Raw genomic sequence first — 19057 nt, 5'->3', positions numbered from 1 at the left:
AAGCCCTGAACAACCAACTCTGAAATCAGTGCTGAGCCTGCTTTGAGATTGCAGTAGACGAATTCCTAAGGTCCTCCTCTCCTCAGCCTCCCAAAATAAGGGTTCTGTACAGGTCCACCTAGCTCAATGGTCTGTACAACAATATCTAATACCTGGTATCAATGGAAATTTTATTATAGCACAGCATGTTTGGCATGAGTCTTTCCAGGCCTACCCACTCAGCCTCCAGAAATCAGTGACATAAGAGCTAGAAGGTTACCAAGGACTTAACATAGGAATGGAAAGTCTTCCAGTTCTTCAGAGATGACACAACCCAAAACAATATTTTAAAAGTATTTTCAAAAGTTGCTATTCCTAAGGTCAAAGAACTTTTTTGATGTTCAAACGTAAAACTTGTTAAGGTCAGGAAATTACTGAACATTTAAAAGATAAGGAAAAGGTACTTCAGAAGGGATCCTAGGCTTACTGGAAGAAGTGTCCCCAGTTTCCATAACAAACCATTGATTCTATTAGCAAGTGCCTGGACATTTAGGTGATTGCCACCATGGGAACTGTATACATCTTCTGACCCATGCTGTGCAAAATCCACTGTTTATAAAAGGAAATATGAAGAACTGGAATATTCAATGCAAATCTTGTATTTGCACAATCGAAGGGTTTCACAAATTACACTCACTTAATGAAATACTTCTCTCTCAAGGAGGAAGAGCTTTCTCCACAAGGATGCTAGTCTCTGATGAAAGTGCAAGTGCTCCCCACCAGACAGACACACAAAAAGATACAGAAGGTGGGATTCTTCTTCAGATACATAGGCTACAAAAACTTCTTTATAAAATGGATACACTTTTTATATTATCATTACTCACATAGAATATTCTTAGAAAGAATAGTGGTATATTCCTATATTCCATGCAGCTCTGCAGGAATGAATGAACAAAGCTAAAGCCAAGCCTTACACACCTAAATGTAGTCCCATCTATGTATACTGAAGATGTACTGCAACTGTGTCAGTAGTTAGCAGAAGGATCACGCAGCCCTGCTGCATAGAGATAAAACTTGCTGTTTATAGCTGTGAAATGAATTAGTTCCCAGTTACAGAACCACAGAATGATTTGGGTTGGAAGGGACCTTAAAGATAACCCAGTTCCCATACCCCTGCCATGGGCAGGGACATTTTCCACTAGATCAGGTTGCTCAAATCCAAGTAAATATTGCTAGTTCATGCCATAGATGTCAACATAGCAATGGTCACAATGGATCAGACCAAAGAATTACCTAGCATCTTGACACTGACAGAAGGCAAAATGAGACTCACAGACAGTAAGAACAGCATCACGCCAGTGTCACTTATTCAAATGGGGCATTCATGACAACGTCCAGTGGTGAGTGTGACAGAAAAGACACACTGAGAGTCCAGCCTTATGATCAAACATATCCTAAAACCTGTCATACTTAATCACAGAATGGTTTGGGTTAGAAGGGACCTTAAAAGATCATTCAGTCCCAGGACACCTCCCACCAGACCAAGTTGATCAATACCCTATCCAACCTGTCCTTGAACACTCCAGGGAGAGGGCATTCATGACTTCTTTGGGCAATCTGTGAGAGTGACTCATCACCCTCATTGTGAAGAATTTCTTCCTAATGTCTAATATAAATCTTCTCCCTTCCTATTTAGAGCCACCCCCCCCCATCCTATCACTCCATGCCCTTGTAAAAAGTCCCTCCTCAGCTTTTTAAGAACCACAAGTAGACCACATTCAACCACGAGTTAATTCAGCAATCATGTTATTTAAATCTGAAAACTACAGACCCTTCAATGTGACAGCTTGAAATATGACAGCAAAGTAAACGTACAGAGTCAGTTTCCACTCCAGAAAGGTTATGGAAAGAGACTGAGCATCCCATTGTAGCAAGCACCTTCCCTCATTCAAGGCCAAGTTGGATGCGGCTCTGAGCAACCTGGTCGAGTAGAAGATGTCTGTGCTCACTGCAGGGGGTCAGACCAGAGGGCCTTCACGGTCCCTTCCAACCCAAACCATTCTGTGACTCTATGAAATGGATTTAAATGAGCTGTGAAGAGCAATGGTCCTTCAGGCTGCAAAGCTACAGCTTTTGGTGGGTGGGAAACAGATCCTGCTTTGCCCTCTCCCCTCTATCCCTTCCCCAAACCCGGGAAGGCAGGGAGGGAGGAAAAGCCTGCAGGAGCCGCTGCGGGTTACAGGAGGTAAATCATAGAATGGTTTGGGTTGGAAAGGACCTTAAAGATCATCCAGTTCCAACCCCCTTGCCATGGACAGGGCCACCTCTCACCAGACCAGGCTGCCCAAACCCCCATCCAACCTGGCTCCGAACACCTCCAGGGCTGGGGCAGCCACGGCTTCCCTGGGCAGCCTGTTCCAATGCCTCACCACCCTCATCGTGAAGAAATTCCTCCTTATGCCTAGTCTAAACCTGCCCCTCTCCAGTTTATGCCCGCTGCCGCTCGCCCTATCGCCGCAAGCCTTTACGAGCAGCCCCTCCCCGGCCCCCCCGCAGCCCCTCCGGCTGCCGGCAGGTCGCTGGGCCACGGGCAGGGCGGCCCCGCTCCGCTCCCCACGCACCTAGCACCGAGTCCAGGGCGGGGAGCCCGCAGGAGAGCAGCAGCTGCCCGTGGCGAGGCGACGGCCGAGTGCCCCGCAGGGCGGCCAGGCGCCCGCCGGCCCCGGCCCTGCGCTGGAAGCTGGTGGCCATCGCGGGGACGCCGGGAAGAAGCCGGGACCCGCGCGCCGCCAATGGGAGAGCGGCGCGGGGGGCGCGCCGGCCAATGGGGAGACGCCTTGTTTGCACGTCCCGGGCTGCGGGCGGCGAGAGCGGCGGCCGGAGCGGGGAGAGTCGGGAGGTGAGAGCCGCGGGGACACGGCGGGCCCGGGGCTCCGGCTGGGGCCGGGATGGGGGCCCGGAGCTCCGAACGGAGCTGCGGGTCTGGGGCTCCTTGAGCTCTGGCGGGGGCCGGGGCGAGGTCTGGGGGTCCCAGCCGGGACTGGGGGCGAGGTCTGGAGCTCTTGGAATCCCGGCCGGGGCTGGGATGGGGTCCTGGAGTTCCGACGGGTTCTTGGTGGGGTTCTCAGGGCTCTGGTGAGGCTGGGGGGTCCCCACCGGGGACTGGGGGCTCTGACCGGGCTGAGGGCCCGGGGATCCCGGGGGGTTGGCCAGGGCTGAGGCGGAGCGGGGGTCCCCGGCTCTGAGTGGGACCGGCGGGAGGAGGCGCCGGGCCGGTGACTCGGGAAGCCCCTTTCTCCTCTCGGGGGCCTGGGGTGCACGGGACATCAGGAAAGATTGAAGCGGAGTGAGATGAAAAGGGAGAGGCTGGCCCGGGGTGACCCGCCAAGAGCTTCACTGTGTGCACCTGGAAGGAAAACCTGTTTGTAAACAGTCCTTTTTTTCTAACTGTATTTAAGTAACGCTGTAGGAAGGTCTGTCAGTGTGCTTGGGAGTCACTCTGTGGTTTGTAAGTAGCTGCACATTTGTAATAAATCTTTGATTTAAGATCTTCCATCAGTAGGATGGCTCTGGACCGTGCCATAAGCCAAGGGCTATAGAAGGAATCGTTGCTTTATGTGTGAAGTGTAACTTGTGTGCTTCATTAGCATTTACTGATGAATTGCTAATAACACAGAAAGTTATTCTGCATGTTTTGGAAGACTGGCATGTCCTTTGATCTTTATTAGCTGTTTATGGACAGCTTCCAGTACCTGAAGGGGCCACAGGAAAGCTGGGGAGGGGCTGTTTACAAAGGCTTGTAGCGATAGGACATGGGGCAATAGGTATAAATTGGAGAGGGGCAGACTTAGGCTAAACATAAGGAGGAATTTCTTCACTATGAGAGTGGTGAGGCACTGGAACAGGTTGCCTAGGCACGCTGAAGATGCCCCATCCTTGGAGGTGTTCAAGGCCAGGTTGGATGGGGCTTGGGCAGCCTGGTCTGGTGGGAGGTGTCCCTGCCCGTGGCAGGGGGTTTGGAACTGGATGATCTTTAAGGTCCTTTCCAATCCAAACCGTTCTATGATTCTATGATCAGCCCATGGCCTTGAACATGGCAGCAGCCACCCACCCTAAACTGACCACCCTAAACTGAGTGTATGTAAAAAGTTGTGGATATCTGGATTCAGTGTTTCCTTTTCTTTTCCTGATAGCTACAAAGAAATTAAAGTGCTTCTTGTCTAGATAAAAACTTACGGTATGGTTGTTTTGTAAACCAACACTTTACAGTACCCTGAATATAGGAGAGATCCCTGTGAGCACATAGAAGAGCCACTTTCACAACAATTTTTGTATTCATTTTTAATCTGTTGGTATTTCGGATGCACCGAAAGCTACCTGAAGACACTTCTACATAGCAGGATGTACTAACGAGGCTCTAATGTCATAATTCCCCACTCTCTGTCTTCCATTTCAATGAATGATTTTTGTGGTTGTTCTAAAACATGGTTGGTTTTTTTTGACACCTGTGGTCATTGACCCTGTCCCATTTTTAATTGATGAGAAAAAAAATACTCTTATTAGAGATGAACAGCAAGAGCAACAATATATTAACAGTATTGAACTTTGAAGTTTTGCCTTCATATCACATTCAAGCTCAGGAGCATGAAGTTTCAGTATTAGGTCTTCCTACTTGGTGCAGTTAGATTTATTTTGCTGCCTGCCAAGCTGCTTTATATGTTAAAGAGTGGACTGGTTAGGTCTTTATCATAAGTATCAAGAGTTTGTCATAATGACAAACTGTGAAATACTGAATAACAGGAATTTAACTTTAAATGAAGATTGTTGTCCAGTGGAAGTTAGAAGAGGGAAAAAAAATGATAATCAAAGGACACACTTGAAAACATGGCAGTAAGTAAATGTTATTTCTGTAGGATCTGATTAACTTGTGAGTATCTGGAAGAGGGAATACTTTAACAAAGTAAAAGAATTGTGAATTACACTTTATGGTTTTAAGAGTTCAAGAATCCGTTATTGTCATTGGGAACCTGTGATGCAATTTCTGTATAATTAAGGAGACTGAAAACCCATCACACCAGCTCTTCCATTTGTCACTGTACTATTATTCCAGTGTCCAGATACTGAAATATTTCATACATAAGTATTTGCAGATGTGCATACCACTTAAAAAATACAGCATCTCTATGGAGAACTTTACAGAGTGCTTGTAACACAAAGAGGTTGTCTTTGATAAGTCATTACTTTCCCATTAGAAAAAGAGTCAAATTATATCCTGTGTCTTTCGTCTCAGTGATGTCTCCCAGCCCCCATTCCAAGCAGTACAATTATGCTGCTTCAATGACAAAGTATTTCCTTGCTTGTTTTTTAAATAAAGCATACTAATACAGTTTGTACTAACTTCACATAATAAATGTAAATATATACCCAGGGCTGAGCCTCCTCTTTTTTTTTTGTCCACTTCTTACTGATATTTCTCTTAAGAGGTAGATTTATACTTTTTTTTTTCTTCTTCTTTTTTTTTTTTCTTCCTTGTCTCATTTCCATCCTGGGCAATTAAAATTGGAGGCTAAATAATTCTTTTTTTTTTCTTCTTCTTCTCCATTTTGGAGCCCAGATTCTGAAAGCATTTTGCAATTGAGAATACTTGTACCGTGGTCCTGCCATTTTTAGAATTTCTTGCCTGAAGTGCAAGTTTACTGGAAATCATAATGTCTCTGCAGCTGATCTCATAGTCAGTGTTGCTAGAAGAGGAAGTCTTGTTTCCTTTTCTTCCTCTGCTTCCAGTGATTCAGTCCAGCAAACCCTGGTGCTTGTCAGATCCTTTCTTGAACTGATTCAGCTCAGTGATCTGACTTGGAACTGTCTATTGACTTTCGCAACAGGTTAATTTTGTGTTACGTTGCTGAGTTGATGCAATAAGGAAAAGGGCACATATACACAGCGGGGAGGAGGCAATGCAGCCTTCCACCTGTTGCTGTCGGTGAACTGTTAATTCACTTCACCCTATGAACCTTGCAGCTATTTCAGAATTTTATATATTTTTAAATAAAGTGAAGTTTTTGTTATAAATTTTGTGAGTTCACGTAATCTAAAACATGGAGAAACTCTTATGTTGTAACTTAAAACAGGAGAGACCATTTTGGATATTACAGAAAGTAGTGAAAAGTAGAAATAGTTTTAATGTAAGAACTGAACTTTAAAGTACTATGGTACTTTGTGATGCTCGTTTTTCGTCTGTCATGTTTTAAGATGATGGGTACAGTTAAAGTTCTACCAATTTAGAAAGCATGTGGAAATAAGCTATTTTTAAAATATATTTTAAAAAACATTTTAACTTTAATAGAATAAAACTTTACAAGTGAATATGTGCTTGTGAAAATGCCATTTAGGGCATCTGACTTTACTTGCCTTTTGTTTCAAATAGAGAAGAAAGTGCTTGTATGGAATTTATTTTCAAAGTCAAGTGTTTTATTTTCAGGAACAGTAATAGCTTTTTCACTCTCTTTGATACTAAGTTTGCTATGTTCACATGTCTGCTTTCCAAAAGATGAATTTCCAGTGGTTGTAAAAGAACACACTTGCAGCTGACAGATCAGAAAGCAAGACTGGAGGAGCTGTAACTCTGGATATTATGATATAACCCCCCCCCCCACCCCGATCCTTAAATACACATCAGAAGGTATATAAGTCCTGTTATTCCTGCTCTAGACGTGGAATTGAAATGTAGAAAAATGTGGAGACAATTACAAGTGATCGGGAAATGTCTAGGCAAGTTATTTCTTGTCAGGTGCACTATGGAAACTGAGCATGGCTTATTGTAAGGTGGAGATGGTTAAACCTTTGTGTCTAGATTGGAATGCCTTAAACTGTAGCACAACCGACTCTTCTTTGTCACTGCTTGCATATTAGCATGTAGTCCCGATCAGTGTTAACTGCAAATCCTAGCTCTAGTATGAAGAAATCAAGCTCTCCATTTTCCATTGCTTGTAAACTTGCCAATCCAATTCAACTGCTTGCCTATGCCAAACGCAGATTCTAAGATGGATTAAGAGGATTTTGGGTGAGAATTCCCTAAGGAAAAAATGGAGGGAGTACAATGAGTAAGTGAGAGAGCAATCAAAACATTTGGGAAAAGGTATGCTTGGAATTTAATCTGCAAGTACGTTTGTCATTTTTCTTCACAAGCTGTGCCCTACAGACTTGGTAAAATCCTAGTGTCCCCAAAACCAGCAGCACTTTTTAAAGTGTGCTTTAGATATTTTGTCCTTGATGGGAGGAAGCATGTGGGTCGTGGCTGTTGCCACTTTTCGTTGTTTATTGCACGCAGCCTTCCTGCGTTGCAGATGTAAACACTTTGGATGTTCAGTGAATGGAAGCTGAGGCTGTATTGTTTGAGCAGTGTTTGTCAACAAGATGATGTTATTGATGTACATGTTGTTTTCCTTGATTTCAAATTAATGTTTTTGCTACGTTTTAATTGTGCCTCATAAGATTCAGCATATGCTCTTGCCCTTCTGTGGCAATGAACGAAATGCTCTCTAGTTTGGAATAAAGCATGAGTGCATTTTGTTTCAAACCCATATGTCTGCCTGATCAGTTCTCAGTGATATTTTTCTATTGGTTTTATGTATGGGATAGGGAACTAGAAATCTGCATCCTAGTGGCAGTTCTCATTGATAATCTTATTAGTGTTTGCTGTTACATCGCCAAGCTGCTTCCCTCATCAGTTCTGGAATGTGATGGTATTAGACTGTACTGATTAAACTTTTATAGTCACCAAATCAGATTAACTGCTGAGTCACCTGACTAGGTAGGGCTCGCAGTCATGTGATCCCGTGCCCTGCTGGGCACCTGCTGGGCGCTGAAACAAGGTAGTTTGCTTTTGAGATGTTCTTAAGTATCTAACAGCATGGGTCTTGGATTATGGCTGCAAAGAAGATGGCTTCATTTTCCTGATCTTTGAACTAGCGAGAATGGAATAAGTCTAAAAGTGCAGGATCTTCAGGCCATGAGCCAACAACTGGAAAGAATGTTTAATCCTGGAAGTTCTGACACCAAAAGACCTGGGTTTTTTTCAATATGAGAAAGCTTAAAGACTGCTTATCCACTCAGTCTCTGAAAATGTGAGGATTAGTGGGAGGGTTTAAGACATACCAGATACATGATATTGTATAAAGCGTGATATGTTTTTCTTCAGAAAGCCTCTGGATGTTATCTAGGTGCATCCCTGTGGGTATACTGAATAACAGCGATAAAACATTTCAACCTGTGTCAAATCTAAACAGCTCTTTTAAAATAGAATTAAATAAGTTAGGAGGTCTAAGTTAAAGTGGTATGTTCTGAAGACAGTGGTTTACTAAATCATCAAGTTATTTAATGCTTCTTTAATTCAGATGATAAAAATATACAGTGTAATATTACTGAAACTTGAAGAACAGTAATACTGAAAATGAGCTGAGTTGAATGTACTTTCTCAATAAGTGTTGTACAGATTAATGATATATTGAATAGAGAGTTTTTCTTCTGTTTGCCATGAAAAGAGGAATTAACTTCTTTTTTTTTTAGACATAATCATACTAATTTAAAAATACTTGTAAGACGGAACTAAAAGCAAATGGGAAAAACCACAGCCTGACAACTAGAAATAGAGGAGTATTTTTATTATGGCTTTTGATATTCTGTAATGTTTTCCATACGGGGTTCCATGTCCATGTAAAGCTTATTTCAGGATTAAAAACTAGAAATTAAGACAAATTGATTCTAGCCTTTTCAGATGCACAACACATGGAAATCTGTCTCCTGTGAGTACAGATGTCTGCCTTCAAAGAATAAAAGTTTGTCACATCAGTGTGTTAGTGGAAGAGGTGAAGAGTACACTTTGTGTTTCAAATGGAAAACTGTAATTTAAATGCTTTGATACTCTGAGTCTTGGGTTTGCCGTCCAGTTGTATCTGATTGCACATATTTCATTAAACAGGCGTTTCTAAAGCCAAGTAAATAATGTAGGTCATTATGATATATGAAAAGGAAAGGTTAATCACTGTGACTTTTAAAATATAATTTACGTTAGTGCAGTTTGTGCAAAAGTAAAAGATAGCTTGTATTATATCTGCTTTTAGAGCCTAAGTTTCACTGAATATCTGTGAAATTATATATATTATGGAAATTAATTTGTAGTAGCTGTTGAATTTTTTCCTCATATGCTGGTGTTAAAAAGACATTATTCCAAATAACCGTTTTATGTCTATGACAAATTTACAGTATCAGCAGATGCTGGAAGGCTGGCTTTTTTTTTTTTTTTTTGGACCATCATCTCTGTAATATCGTGAGACCTGAAACCTCTTGAGGCCTCCCCATGGCTTGAGAAGATTTAACCTATCACCTTCAGAATTCTTGGAAAATTCTGCTTGCTGAAGTAAGTTTTTAAGGAGTTTCCATAGCAGAGAACATTCCTTCTCTTCTAATGTCAGCCAAACCTAGACAGTAAGGTTACAAGAAGTACTATGGCAGTAGTTTCTGAATTTAAAAGTAAAGAATACCTGGGTTTTAATCTTCTAGTTGCACAGCCCACCTTTCTGACCTCCCCTCTTATATAAAGGAAAGCTTATTAACTGTTCTTACAGGTGACTTCTGATGTGTAGAATCTATTGCTGACATTTTTCCAATTAGCTTTTAACTGGCTCTGGCTTCTGTTGAAGTGCTGACATGTGAGCTAGGTGATGTTCAGAAAGTTCCTCCTCTGGGCTAGAACTATGGACTGACAGCTAACTGAGAATAGATCCCAAAACCTCAATGCTTGCGAAGTTGGGAGTCTCTGCCAGTGTGCTTACATGTAAGGATGTAACTTCTTGGTGAGTCCCACAGACTTGCAACTTCAGCTTTCCAGTGTCCTGGCAAACAATGTATTCTGATCATTATATCTTTGTTTGACAACCGACTGAACATGAGCCAGCAGTGTGCCCAAGTGGCCAAGAAGGCCAATGGCATCTTGGCTTGTATCAGAAACGGCGTGACCAGCAGGTCCAGGGAGGTTATTCTCCCTCTGTACTCGGCACTGGTGAGACCGCTCCTCGAATCCTGTGTTCAGTTCTGGGCCCCTCACCACAAGAAGGATGTTGAGGCTCTGGAGCGAGTCCAGAGAAGAGCAACAAAGCTGGTGAAGGGGATGGAGAACAGATCTTACGAGGAGCAGCTGAGAGAGCTGGGGTTGTTTAGCCTGGAGAAGAGGAGGCTGAGGGGAGACCTTATTGCTCTATACAACTGCCTGAAAGGAGGTTGTGGAGAGGAAGGAGCTGGCCTCTTCTCCCAAGTGACAGGGGACAGGACAAGGGGGAATGGCCTCAAGCTCTGCCAGGGGAGGTTTAGGCTGGACATTAGGAAAAAGTTTTTCACAGCAAGGGTCATTGGGCACTGGAACAGGCTACCCAGGGAGGTGGTTGAGTCACCTTCCCTGGAGGTGTTTAAGGTACGGGTGGACGAGGTGCTAAGGGGCATGGTTTAGTGTTTGATAGGAATGGTTGGACTCGATGATCCGGTGGGTCTCTTCCAACCTGGTTATTCTATGATTCTGTACTCCAGGCAGTATCCTCTAACAGGCAGTTTTGCCACCATTATTTCCCATTCTGTCTTAGATTTATGAACTACTCTATCTTTGCATGTCTGATAGAGACAGGCGAAGGAGCAGTGGTTGAACTGATATGCATACAGGTGTTTTAAAAGAAGCCAGGTGTAATTTATATAGCGTTGTGAATGGTGATACAGTTACTGATCCAGCTCAGGGTGATGCTAGTTTGTACTTTCCCAAGTGATGTTGTTGGTCAGCAGCTTCACAAAAGTGGACAACCCTCTGGTTTCACTCCAACAATATCCCACAGACTCATAGGAATATGCAATGGATTTCCATCTAGTTTCAGCACCATGACCATACAAACATGGGGGATGGGGTAATTCTGCTTCCTTTAAATACATTTTTATGTTTCTGAGAAAGCTGTTGCACACTCCTGGAGCTACACCTTTCCACCGTTTCTCTCTATCAGCTGTGCTTCCATTCTTCTAAGAAGTGTGAAACAGCACTTGCTATTGCAAAGCCGCAGGGTTTTTTTTTTAAATAGATTTTTAACTTTTCTGACATAAAAGACCTAAAATTCACAAACATTAAATTGTAGGGAGATCATCAGTTTTCTCAGGACTTACAACAATATTTGTAAAAGGAGCTGTGTGACCAGTCACTATTTTTTGCCTTTTAAAAAGGCAGTGTATTATGAAAGAAAGGGCAAGCCAAATTAGTAAATTTTAGATGAGATAAAATCTGATCACTTATTAAAAACTTAAACTGTTTTTAAGAAAGCAATTCAGCCAGATACGTGTGATATTAGTGAAGTTATACAAATTCTGTAGTTGTTTTCCATTTTACAAGTACTTGTGTCCTCATTTGAAATTTGGATTTGGGGTGACGGTCTCTGGTAAAATAAGCCATATAAGCACTTTTTGATAATCTGTTTGGTATCCATGATAATGCAGCCTGTGGGGCCAGAGTGTGCTCAGTGTCTTGCAGGTACATTGCACCTCAGCATATGACCATTTGCTAATTTGGAGGAAGGCTCCTCTACTTATTTGCCTCACTAAGTAGTCAGTTTTCTCACTTAGTATTGTGTCAGCTGTGTCTTTTACTTTAAACCATCAAATTGAATAATAGTTTATGCTGGCTTTTTATTTTAGTTCATGCATTTAAAACCTGGAACTCAGATAAAAAGATAGTTTCAGAATAAATTCAGTGTATTATTTATGAGTGGAGCAACACATTAGCATTGAGTTCACAATAGATCATATCGCTTTTATTCCATCTTACAAGCTTAGCAGCACAAACAGAATAATCAACATATTATTTGGCTGTCATCTGCTGAACAGAAACCAGAGATCACAAGGAGGTTTTCCCTAGCTGCAGTGATGGCCTTTTTGTTCCAAGCCCCCATCTGGGAGGGCCATGGTGTGTTATCATATGGAACGCGGGGTTTTCTGTAATCTGCTTAGCTGCACTGCAGTTTGAATCTTTATTCCATGTTTGTGTAATTTATAATTTTAATGAGACCATGGCTCTTGTGGGCTTTGAAATATATTAAAAGCTCTTTTGTGCATATGCTTTTGTTCTTGTTTGATAGGCTCAGTGTATTTAAAACTGATGAATTTTTATTCATGGATTTGGATGTCTGGGGATTAACTCAGACTGAATATCATTGCACTTGCCTATTGATGTTTGGAACTTTTTTTTTTAATACTTGTATCTGTAAATGGAGAAGAACTTCCAGAACTTGTGTTTTATACAGAAAACAGCTCAGATAAAACTAATAAGCAATTATTAAGCAATGAGAAAAAGTACAGCTTGTTTTTACTGCATAAACTCACATGAAATACAATTTACGCTATTAAAAAAAAATAGCTGAATTCAGGTGCGTATGTGTTTAGAACTTCATAACTATAAATCAATTTGGGAAAGCCATGAAAATTTTTGTAGAATGATAGCAGTGACAAGCACCTGATTTGCATTTTTCTTCTGTTCGTGTAACTTGAAAAATGTACTGAGCTCACTTTTGTCTGTGTTTCCTTTCTCCTGTTTGTTAATGTAGTTTTTAATGCAAAGGATACATGAGATATTTTGTTAGAAGATGATGCTCATAACTGTCAAGTATTGATGAAGGACCTTCAGAAACATTCTTTATTATTATTGTATTTTCTGATCCTGCTAAAACTGGTTCTTGGTTTTGGGGTTTTTTTTTTTTTGTGTGTGTGTCAAATGTTTAATTTGCAGCTTTGTGCTGTTTGTGTTGAGGTCTCAAACGTGTGATTTCTGTGTTCATAAACCACTAAGGAGTACTCATCATTGATGGCTTTCTAATCTGAAACTAACACTGCAGATAAGAGTAAGACACTCATACTTCTTTCTAAACAGTTTTGGTGGTGGTGTACACAAATAGGTTGCATTGTTTATGTGGAGTATATTTGGGTTTTTTGTTTGTGATGGTTTTGTTTGTTCTGTTCTTCATGCCAGCAAACAGTCCGCTTTGTAATGATAAATACATTAAGCAAACAGCCTTTTTACTTGCCAGTGTGTAGAGGAATTGTTTACCCCTCTTCTATTTGCCGCTTTGAGTAGTATTTCCAAAAATACCTGCATCCTTCTGGAAGGTTAATCAGCATGGGGAAGTACAGGGGATGTAAGTCATGGGCAACTTTAATTGCTGTAGGGTCGTAGTTTTTAAGTACCTGATGTGAAAATTGGACTTGTAACTCTTTGTCTTAGCTAATTTAAAATAGCTAATTTAATTAGTTAACTAATTTAAAAAGTGTCTATATATCAAGAAAGTGATTTTAAAAAAAATTTAAGATAAACACATATAGCTCAGAATAGAGTTACTTGACCCTTGTCACATAGACAGGGTGTATTTTTCACAGTCACCAAGAAAGTGGCTGTGCTGTCTGTCAGACCTTTGGCATTTGTCCTGACTTTGACACTGCTACAGAAACTGTTAAGTGAGTATTTCAGCATCCCTCAGAGGCTAAAACTTGGCAGGTACAACCATGCCTTTGCTCTGTTGTTTGGAAGTCCTGTTCAGCAGTGGTGGGAGTATAGAGCTGCAGAGGAAGGTACAAGCCCTGGAATGCACCTGACTATCAATACAGCAATTTATGCAGGGTTGTGGAATTGTTAGGAGTTGTTTCTCAAAGGTAAATAGAACCAGTGAGAACCACCTGAAATCTGTTTTGAAAAATTGCTTTCTTATGTAGTCAGTCTCTAGTTGTTTAACACCAGAGGATTGCATTATGTGAATTTATGTTTACAGGATTGAGCTCCTTGTCAGCTTGGGATCAGTAGGTGAAGGAGCACTTGTTGGAGACAAACTGTCAGTGCCTAGTATAGCTAACGTGGAACAATAATCTTCTCTTCCAGAGTATCACCAAGCTTTTTCAGATTTGCCAGACTGAATCCAGTGTTTCTTCTAGAGAAAACCAACAGGTAGAAATGAAAATCAAATCCTATGTGATCCTCTGCATGGAAAAACCTTTTGAAACTGTTCCATGTTTTGCTTTAGATGTTTGGAATCCTCAGATTATAATATTTAAAACACTTTGTAGTTTAATTGTGTATCTGATATGGGAAGGATCCTTTGCAATAAACATGATACACACCCTTCACTATTCCAGCACATGTAATGTTAATTTTATGCAGGAGTTTTAAAAGAATAGTTTAAAGTAAATAACTCAAACATAAATATTTAAACAGTGTACTCAATGTACAGCTTTTTTTTTGTTTTGGGTTTTTTTTTTAATGCAATAATTTCAGAGTAATTCTTTGGGAAAGAGGTGAGGCAAGTTATGGGCTTACCTCATGTCTTGTTAGGTGTCTTCTTAGAAGCAGAGAATATTAAGAGAGGAGTTTCTGTTAGTTTAACAGTTTTTCCTTAGCTATCCCCAAATATTCAGTGAAAATTCAGAATTGGAAGCATTATATAAAGCAAATGTGATTGGAAATTTTTTATTACAGTGATAAATCTATTTAAAATGAAATCCAATAATTTGTTCAGTCACACTTTGATTGGCTGAGACTTTGATTTTCCTGTATTTAAAATTTTGGCATTGCATGTTAAACTATTTTACACAATGACATTGTTTATCTGGAAATGATAAATCTGCTCATTGATTTCCTAATTTTATTATGTACACAGTTAATTGTAATCCAAGATTACAGCAAACAAGATGTTAATTTCTAGACAACCTCTGTACATTTCCCCTCAGAGTGTGATTGTAACAGAGGCAGAGAATACAAAGAGAATACCATTTCTACTATCCTCACAGGAGCTGTCAATAAAAGATGTAATAGGGGATTTAGGAATCTGGAAATGGCCAACTAATTTATGTGAATCTATTTTATTTCAGCTAGAAAGACCCAGCTCTGTTTCGTCTGCACTGCATATTGCCGAGCAAAGGCTGTCTATAGAAAACCAGGCGGCTGCATATGGATAGTCCCTTGATATCATTCACTTGCTGTGTAATCTTATTATGCAAAGTTCTAATCTTCACCTAGAATGAATGCCTCTGGGTCAGAATATAGTCATATCAGGGTTTTTGAGGTCATGTTTTGTGATCCTTAGCTTATTCTTCTAAGTAGGGCTGGGATTTAAAGAGTATTCCCCAGACACTAGCAGAGATAGATGGCAAAACCTGCTGCCTTTTTGGAAGACAAGACCAACATGAGGTCCCTGGTAGGATTAAACTTGATTTGTAGCTGTAGGATTTTTTAACAGATGTATTATTGGACAGGGAATAGGGGGCCACCAGCACAGCGAAATTGGATCACGATTGGCATTCTCAGGGAGTCCGCTGGCTGCTAAAACAGCAGCTGCTTGTGGATTTGACTTCTTTCAGGTGAAGCGACTTCCAGTCATTTGGAAAGGATGGGATGAAAAGGAACCTTGGTGATAATTTTGATGTCTGCAAGATTTAGTACCAACGTAATGGGATTATCGGTAACACCTTCACTGCAGAAAAAGCCACCTGGCGCTATAACTGGCAGCAACTGAGAACTAATCCTTTCCCATCTCTTGGATGTCATTCATGAGGCTCAAAGTGATTTCTACCCTGCTAGCTGTGATTAATTTTATAAACAAACAAACAAAAAAATCAAATGATGAAGGCATAGGCTACGTAAGGAAAAGAGAACAAAAAATAATAGTAATTGCATTCTGCTTTGTTTTTGCTGCAAGGGATAAGCTATACAATCCTTGTAAAATAACCATATTGTATTCTATGTGATAAATATGGATGTGTAACCTTTTTTTAATCAATGTCTGTGTTTGGTGTAAAAACAATGCCTATTTAAGTATAAAATTTTCAACTACATGCTATATAATAGTAAGTAGTACCTGGAAGTAATTACAACAGGTTTTATGCTGTTAGTTCTGCGATAAGAATGTTTATACAACAGAACCATTAAGTTTTCAAGGAGCTTGTGACTTAAATCTTTTGTTTTATTGTGCTTAATGGTCTTCTGCTGTATCTGGTGGAGTTGCCTGCCGACAGCACTTTGTATTAAAATTAATTGTGTGATGTGGAAAAACGTTCAGCCGTTTACCTTGTTATGATCAACAATATGGCATTGTTTTTAAAGATGTACTGATAAATGGTTTTCTGAGAAAACACATTACACTGATGCTAGAGCAATGGTAAGATAAATATTATGTGTTTGGGTTTTTTTAATAAACTAGAGTTACTTCTTTTTTTGACTGGGCTAACTCTTACTACAACCATTCACTTATTAAGTAGAAGCTGATACTTAAAACTGCATGGAAAACTTCAGGATTGTAGTTATTGTATGGAATGAATGTTAGATGTCTATAAATGTGGACCTTAATATCAACTTCAGAAGACTGGGACTTCTGGTTTTATCTTGATGGGCTCAAACTGCGTATAACCTAGGTACTTTATATATATATATAAACACACACACACACGCACACACACGTGTGTGTGTGTATCTATATATATGCCTTAATTTGAAATCAGCTTGCTTGAGCAGTAATAAAAAAAAACTCGTGTAAGAGGTAAGAGTTTTCTGCATAATTATCATGAACATTCGATAAGCTTGAGATTTTAAAAAAAAATCTGTTGTGCCACATTTATAAACTGGGGCTGGTGGAATCCGTGTCTTGGATTAAGAATTTATTTTAAGAGAACTGTGAAAAAAATTTGAGACTCTTCATTTGTGTTCGGACCACATGGTTAGCTTTATACTGTAACAGCTCTAGCAGTAGGTAAAGCTCACTCTGAACCCTTTATTTCCCTAAATAATTTGCCAATCTATCCCTCCTAATTCAGAGTTACTTGGAGACATCAGAGAGAAATCTGTGTTCAGTGTAACTGTTGGGAAGTACCTGCCATCCAGAATCCAACAGGAAATCAATTGCAGTGAGTTTGAAACTTATTTTCAGACACACAGCAGTTGTTTGTATACTGGTTTCATAATAAAAAATTGCTGTTTATAGGCTGGTAGCTGTTGACATAATAGGTTTGCATTTTCTCTTGGTGAGTATGTTGCTATTCCATTTGGTGCAGTCAGCAGTACCTCCCTACTCTGGTCAATGTAACGCAAAGTTCATACAATTGCTTTTTACCTGTAACATCCATAGGTGCCTGAATATTGTACTGTCTTAATATATTAATATAATGTTTCTGAATAGCCTGGATCTGAAATACAGGATGGTTGTGCAGTAGTTTTTGATCTGCCTAAACAGAGAAGCAACGTGAGCTGCTCTTCTAGCAGTTGCCATTAAGAAATATCAATGATGCACTTCTCTCAAAAGATAGTTGTGGTCATTCATTCACACTAATTGTACAACTCCAATCAATCTACTGTTATTCCATCCTCCTTTTATCATCTGTAACACATTTCTGAGCTCATTTCTGAGACCAAGGAGCTGGTCCGTGCTTTTCATAGTGCTTTGGGTTGAGAAGAGCAAACCACTTTTCTGGCTGTCCAGAATAAATACTGCTGAAAGTGCCTTTTGCTTACAATGAAGTTGTTTCATTTTCTGCAGGGTGTTCTGTGGTGTGCTGGGCACTGCACATGCTAATGACACAATTCAAGACTTTCCTGTTTCCTGTTGCATTTTGGTTCATTACTGTGAAACCAATCAGCTAATGTTAAAGATGATGAACCACAGATTGGTTTAAGTGGATTTATTCTGGGGAACTTTTAGGTTAAAAAAAGGCAAGTACATATCTTTTGGATCAAGGAAATGAGCTTGGTATGGAACACTGTCCCCCAAGAATGGTAGCCTTTGTCTTTATAAATACTAAATGCAAGGAACAAAAGCAACTTTTGACTGTAATCAGGCAAAATTTCCATTAACTTATAGAGAAAGTTGCGCAAGTAAAGCACTCTTGAAATGCCAAATTTGCATTTAAATAGCAAAACATCATGAAATATAGAAGGACGGGTCTTTACTTCATTATTAAGTAGGGCATATTGTGTACACAGCATTTTTTTTTCTTTTTTTAACTTAGCATTTTAACTTAGCATTTGTTTAGCTAGCTGTATCGGCCCATCTTAGTAAGTGAGAGAAACCTTGAGGTGGTTTTAATTCATGGTAAAGTTGATACTGAGTTTAATGGAAACAGGTTCCTTGTGGAATGTAAAACTTACTTCAGTTACTTCATTATGTATGTTTTCCACATCCTTAAACAGAAATATATATATAAGTAAATATCTTAAAAATTGGAGTAAGGAAACAGATTAGCATTGCAGGAACTGCATGTAATAATCAGAGTTTGATTTAAACATTTGGGGAGAGAATCAGAATAGTCTTTTGGGGAGAGAATTTGGGGAGAGAATCAGAATCAGTCTTAGGTGTTGCAGAACTTCTGCTACTGTACTGGAGCTGAGAACAGAAAGACCTAATGCGTTATTTTTATACGAAAGTGTTTTGGTTAATGGGAGTCTAGTTAAAGGAAAGCACTGGAACACCTCCAGAATTCCTATCAACATCTTTATTCTTTTTCTAGTATAGTCTTCCTTAGGCAACCCATTCAGGATGCTTGACCTTAATTTTGTCTAGATCTTCAAGCTGTTCTTCATTTGACTACTTGATTACTCCTGTCCTCTGTGAATGTAATTTCAGTTGCGAGATATCTTCATGTCAGTCCAGATGATTTGGTGCTTCTCAGCGTTGCTGCAGACTATTGTTTTAAGTACTAGCGCTTGGAGAAAAACAGTGATTTAAATTGCACTGTCTCCATATGATTAAAGCAACTCTATGAAGTGTTATGTAATAAATAAATGCATCTGAAACAATACGTGGTCCAGTCAGATAGTCAAAGGCCTGCATTGGAGGTATGATTACAGCTTTCCAGGTTCCATTCAGCCAAGCGTAGTGGAAGGGAGGATGTTCTAACTATTGCAGATATTTAGACATATGGCAGGGAAGCCTGTCTGCAGTCTCAAGTTAAAGAAGCCCAGCTGAGTCAGCGGAGAGCACTGATACCATTCTCTCCCATTAATTTCTCTAGTTGGCAAAGTTTGGCT

The 19057-nt window shown here is 40.2% G+C and overlaps 2 protein-coding genes across 7 annotated transcripts in view; one reads left to right on the top strand and one right to left on the bottom strand.

Annotated features, from left to right (window-relative positions):
- The window catches only part of ELP4 (elongator acetyltransferase complex subunit 4), a 162497-nt gene extending 159754 nt beyond the window's left edge, over nucleotides 1-2743 (bottom strand). For all 4 annotated transcript variants that reach the window (XM_069857486.1, XM_069857487.1, XM_069857485.1 and 1 more), the window contains exon 1: nucleotides 2604-2743. In XM_069857486.1, the coding sequence (XP_069713587.1) occupies nucleotides 2604-2733 (130 nt within the window). In that variant the 5' untranslated portion in view covers nucleotides 2734-2743. The remainder of the gene's footprint in view (nucleotides 1-2603) is intronic.
- Nucleotides 2744-2790: 47 nt separating this feature from the next.
- The window catches only part of IMMP1L (inner mitochondrial membrane peptidase subunit 1), a 36383-nt gene continuing 20116 nt past the window's right edge, over nucleotides 2791-19057 (top strand). Inside the window, exons 1-2 of one of the 3 annotated variants that reach the window (XM_069857494.1) lie at nucleotides 2816-2881; nucleotides 13928-13993. The gene's annotated coding sequence lies outside the window, so the exon portion shown is untranslated. Of the gene's footprint in view, nucleotides 2882-13927; nucleotides 13994-16273; nucleotides 16284-19057 lie in introns of those variants that run through there. The other 2 variants (XM_069857492.1, XM_069857493.1) reach the window with 2 other exon arrangements.

The sequence above is a fragment of the Phaenicophaeus curvirostris genome, chromosome 5, assembly GCF_032191515.1.
Source record: "Phaenicophaeus curvirostris isolate KB17595 chromosome 5, BPBGC_Pcur_1.0, whole genome shotgun sequence".
In the NCBI taxonomy this organism is placed as follows: domain Eukaryota; kingdom Metazoa; phylum Chordata; class Aves; order Cuculiformes; family Cuculidae; genus Phaenicophaeus; species Phaenicophaeus curvirostris.
Note: the sequence above shows the minus strand (reverse complement) of the source record. Positions and strands in the feature narration are given on the sequence as shown.